General features: G+C 33.5%; 1 protein-coding gene across 1 annotated transcript; it reads left to right on the top strand.

Moving 5' to 3' along the window:
• Window positions 1–4,177: 4,177 nt before the first annotated feature.
• On the top strand, window positions 4,178–5,467 carry LOC133325870 (putative uncharacterized protein DDB_G0286901; the record flags this gene model as incomplete). Its single annotated transcript, XM_061534574.1, has 3 exons — window positions 4,178–4,461; window positions 4,549–4,665; window positions 4,753–5,467. Coding segments are annotated over exons 1-3 (1,026 nt in total), but the record flags the coding sequence as incomplete, so codon positions are not given.
• Window positions 5,468–5,846: the final 379 nt, after the last annotated feature.

Here is a 5,846-nt window from a genome sequence, read left to right as displayed (position 1 = left end):
ACAGCCCTGACTTATTTCTGTTTCTGCACGATATTTATTTTAAAATTATATTTTTCTGATACCACTGTGCGACATGATCACCACACACACTCACACCCTAACGTAAAGTGAGTGTCCAAAGAAAGTTGTTCTGTGACGTTTGAGCGAACCAAAACAAAAACGAAAGTTTGAACTTGTTGCAGTCAATACAAGTGAAAGAAAAGAAATGCTCTCATACCAAACATGAAAGCTTACTCACTGAAAGTTTCCAACAAGGGCAACAAATGAAGAAGCTTACACTTGGACTAGCTTAGCTTGCTAACTGGCTGGCTGGCGGGTTAGTTGGATGGTTGGTTGGTTGGGAGAAAGAGTAAAAGAAAACAAACAAAAATAACAACATTTCAGCAAATGGTATGTTGTTGTTTTTGCTGTTACGGCTGCTGTTTTATCTTTCTTCTGCTCTCTTCCTCTGACGTTGAGAGCGAGAGTTTTGTATGCGATTCTGGTGCTGCTTTGTTTTTGTTTTCATTTATAGTTTTTTGTTGCTGTTATTTTTGTTTTTAATTTCAAGTTAGGTTTTCAAATTCCCTCTGCATAATAAGGTGGTTGGGCTATCTGCCTGGCTAAGACTGGCGACGACGACGACTGTATTACCACACATAGAAATATGCAAACATACAGACAGACATATACGGTGCGCTTTTGTAGTGTATGCCGCCGTTTCTGTTGAACTTTTACGGGATCGAAGAGCTCACTCTGCAAACGTATGGCAATGGTACCGGTAGTATTAACGGAAATCGGCCGATATTTTTATAACTTGTTTAACGGGCTTTTCAGTTTGAACATTTTCAAAAAATAAATAAAAAAAACAAATAAATGAAAATTTCGGAAAATTTGCAAAACATTTAATTAACGTTTGCAGTGGAAGAAAAATATAAACAAAGGCTTGTGAATGCACACAAATAAAAATAAAATAATGAAATGCTTATCTAATGATTAGTGTTTGAGTATAGTGTGAATACATATAGATTATAGTGAGAAAATACCTATATAATATACAAAAAGAAAATATAGAAAAGTGATAACAAAAAATAACAGATCTCAGTTCTGAAACAAAAACAAAATTTTGTATTCCCAACGATAACAAAATTCAACACAGCTACATTCATACCAATTAAAGTGCAAAGCATTTTTTTGGAAATTTAAAAAAAGTAATAAAAACAAAATTTAAATTACTCAAACCTGCTCTAGTTTTGAATTCTAAACATCAAATAAAAAAATAATATAGAAAAAAAATATTTGAAGCAAGTGCAGTCTACAAGGTTAAAATGTTTAAAGCAAACAATAACTAAAAAAGTGACAAACCTAAAGTACTTAAAAGAAATTGCCTTATAAGATCCGATCCGATCTGAAATGATCTGATTCAGCATAAAAAAAACATAAATAAAGTTTATAATAAATACCATAAAATTTTGTGAAATAAAAACCCTATATGTAATAGGTATTTCCATCGAATATACTAAATTATCTGTGTGCACTCAAAACCAAACCTACAGTACGAGCTCAATATTTGCAATCAACAACTACTTCAAATTATTTGGATTACAACAGTAATGGATTTATTACATTTTCTATATTTCAAAATACAAATAAAAAATTATAAAACATTTCAAATCATTATAAAATTTATTAAAAAATATAAAAAATACAACCCCGGCATTTTTGGAGATAAAAAAATAACTAAAATTAAAAAGGAAAAAATCTTTTAACTGGAGTCGAAAATAAAATAGTAAAACCAAGATTAAAAAAAAATAATAAAACCAAAATTGAAAAAACAATAGAATAATTTCGTTAACCTTACAAAAATGAACAATTTTGGCCCAAGTTTCAGGTTAGGGTCCATATGACGGTCCCGATTATTATTCGGTATTTTGGGCATATTAAGCATAGTACCAATAATGTTACGAGGGTTACTTTATATATATCTGGTCTATTAATGAAAGTGGGGATCATCAAAATCATCTAAAATGGTTTTATTTGTTTTGAAATTATTCACCACCTTGATTTATACCTTTAATCCAGTTGCCGAAGCATCTTTTCCACTCTCATTAGGACAACTTCAAAACACGATTTTTAAGCGCTCCAACAGCAACTTTTGGCGGGAAATATCGTTGACAACGTCTTTGCTGTATATGTGCGGAAATAAAAAGAAGCCTACAAGTGTCAAGTCAGGGGTGTACGGAAGATGCCCCAAAAATTTCGTGTTTTGGCCAGTAAAAGAGGTACAGGTTTTAGCTGATGTTTGTTAACTGGCATGAAGCTTTTCCCTCCATCATTTTTCAGAAGACTTCAGACAAACAAATTGTGGATTACTGCTCAAAATTTAGCGTCATACGTTGCTAGGCGCACCAGTGGCCATATGACCATTTTAACGTAGAAACAGGCTATCATTTACTTCGAAATGTTTCTTCCACGATCAACTATCGTTGGATTTGGCTCGCTGGCTTTGGAAACCGATACGGTATACGGTATACTATGAATCGTCATCAGAGATTATCTTATAGACGACTTCTAAAACACGAAGATCGTATTTTTTTTAAGTTCTTTGATAGGCGGAATTAAAAAGAAGTATTTGGTGTCAGATCAGAATATTACGGCGGTGATTGTTTGATCCGATCTTTGACAGCTCATATTGGGCTCCACGCTTTATGATTCGATTTCTCTTGTTTTGTCGATTTTTCTGATGACTTTAGGTAGACTAGATGTGATGTACCACAAAGAATTAACCATATTTCAACATAGCTATCTACGTTGCTAAAATTGGCCATATGACCAGTTTTGTCGAAGAAACAGGCGATTATTTGCTTCGAGGTGCTTCTACCACGAAGAACTTTCGTTGGATTTTGCATGCCTCCGAAGAACCATACGATCAATTGCTGTTTTGTTTGCGGCTCTTACACATAGATCCATGATTTGTCACCTGTGTTTATCGTAAAAAATATCCATAAGCATTGCGATCGATCTTTTTTTTCCAAAATTTCTTTCACTAATCGCCACGAGCCTTTTTTAAAGATTGTGCGATTCAAAGAGAACACATATTCTTAAAGGACAGATTTTCATGTAATGACTATATCTCAGGACAGTTAACGAGTTTGACACCCCTGCCGTTTTTGGACCACCCTCACGAACTTTGTCTCTGAATGAGCTTCGTCCAGATTCAATTACATTCGAACTTCCATAACTCGACTTATGGGGGCATTATTTTGACTTTGCCTCCTTAGCGGTACTATCACTAAATGTAGTTCGATATATGGAAGATCGACTGTTATTAAACCAAGGTCTCAAGTTATTGTACGAGGCTGCTTCAGCGATATAAACAGTTGTGACTTCGAAAGTTGTGACAGATGATTGTACGAAAATTTTCACGAGCTAAATCCATGTTTTTGGGATTTAATTGTCCAAGCCACGTGAAGAATACAACACATGATGGTATTAATTGTTTTTCCAATGGAAATGTTAGATGCACGAGTTAATTATTTTGGGATTTAATTGTTCAAAACACTATGAACAAAACAACACATGACGGTACGTCAAACCACACTGAAAAAGGTTTATATTTAAAAAGTGTATATTTAAAAAGATTTGCAATGAACATGTCAAATGGCTCCAAGATTTGATTTGACTATTCTAGAAAAATATATGTAATATCCCTCCTATATTCGAAAATTGCGGAATTGTTAATCTGCCTCGAATATTTGAATATAAAAATGATTGAAAAAAATAAATTTTAGTAAAATAAAAATTAATGCGGGTTATATTCTAATTAATATATAATACATTATTATATATAGAAAATTCGGATCGCACATTTAAAAAAAAAAACCAATAAAATATTTAAATAACAAGTATTGCAAATATTGAGGCCATACTATAGATTTGAAATCAAACATTAAAGTGTTAAACTAAATTATTATAAAAAAGTGCAACAAATTTACCACAACGAATAATCGTATAAAAAATTGTTTTATTAATTTTAATTTTTGTATTTGTTAATAACCTTAAGAAAGCAACATAACATTCAATATCAAACACAGAATCAAAAATAATCTTATATATCACAAAAAAAAAAAGATTTTATTTCAAATTGTTGTACTATTTAATGCTTAACTGATTACAACTACAATATATGTTTTGTTGAACAAGCGAGTGAACGTGTTTTTGTGAATGAATTTTTATCTGCGACGCGTTAACCCGATGTTTATTTCCGAGTTGTTGCTTAACCACATATATGCGTGATCTATCAATGAGAATGGATTATCAATTGCCACCGCAATCATTACAGCTGGGCTCGCTGATGAATGGCCCATTGGCTGCAGCGGCTGTGGCCCAACACAATGGAGCTCAATTGCAGATATTGCAATTGAATCAGCAGCATCATCAACAACAGCAGCAGCAGCAACAACAACAGTTACAGCAGCAACAGCATCAACAGAATTTGAATAATCAACAGCATTTACTTAATCATTTGAACAACAATGGCAGCAGTAACAATGGCAATAACACAAACAGCAACAACAACAATAATGGATCTACACAACCCTTACCCTCTCTGAGTTCTTTACCTCTACAAGTAATGCATAACTTACCCCATTTATTGGCTGGCGGTAATGCTGTTGCTAGTGGTGGTGGTTCAAGCCTCCCTAACAGTCCCTCCAATAATAGCGCCAGCCTAAATTTGCTCAACAACAATTTAAATCTTAGCCCAAATAACAACAACAGCGGGAATTCATTACATGCCAACAACAGTAACAATAACCTACCAGCCAATAATCACACTAACAACAACAATGTTGCAACTCACACATTGCTGCGTAATACCATGCAACATGTTGCCAATGCCAATCAGCAATTGCAACAAACGATAAATAATCTCAGCAATAATTTGGTCTCATCACTGCCACCGAGTAGTCAATTGTTGCAGCATCATTTGCAGCATTTGGCCAATGTTAATAATGCTGTTGTCCAGTTGAATGGAGGTGGTGGTGGTGTCAACGGCAACAACAGTAGCAGCAACAGTTCATCACCTTTAAGTAATAGCAGTAATAACAGTGGCATGAACAATAACAATATGCTATTAAATAGCAATGGCAACAACAGCACCAACAACACCTCGAACCCCAACAACAACAACACCAACAGCAATAATAGCTTAGCCCAGCATCTGAGTGATAATGTTGTAGCCCATAATTTGGTCAATGGTTTAGTGGGTGTTTTAAGCAATGTTCAAAATCAGAATGGTAATTTAGCCAGCAGCAACAACAACAACAGCAATAATGTGAATAATCTCAACAACAGCAATAATGTGAATGCCAATAACAACAACAATAATAATACAAATACTCCCAATTTGGAGGACAATAATCGCTGGACACAATTTCAAGTTCAACAGTTGTGGAAACAGCATGCCTCATATTTAAATGGTATGGAAACAAAAAACTATTTTTTTCTTTTTTTTTTAATTTAGCCAATAAATTGAAAATTGTTTATATAGATCCTGTCATTTAAATAATAATATAAACCTGTAAAATAATTAATTTTAAAATAATTGTAAGTTAACTTCTTCAAAATATTGCATTCGATATAAACTGTACCGTAACCTGGAAATTTGTGTTCAAAGTGGAATTGAAATTCTGATCATATATTTGGTGATATCTCGAATGACGGTATTAATATTTCTATTAAACTTATTCGAGTAAAATGCCGTGGTTAGCGTATCTTGTATAGAAAGGACTTCCACCGTTTTATATATGGAGATTGAGCTCTTCGATGTGTCTCTATATAAAATTAAATTCCTTCATTTGCCCTAT

The sequence above is a fragment of the Musca vetustissima genome, unplaced genomic scaffold, assembly GCF_032173495.1.
Source record: "Musca vetustissima isolate MV318-11 ecotype Yass unplaced genomic scaffold, APGP_CSIRO_Mvet_v1 utg1028, whole genome shotgun sequence".
In the NCBI taxonomy this organism is placed as follows: domain Eukaryota; kingdom Metazoa; phylum Arthropoda; class Insecta; order Diptera; family Muscidae; genus Musca; species Musca vetustissima.
The sequence above is the reverse complement of the archived record's forward strand: the minus strand, read 5'-3'. Positions and strand labels throughout refer to the sequence as shown.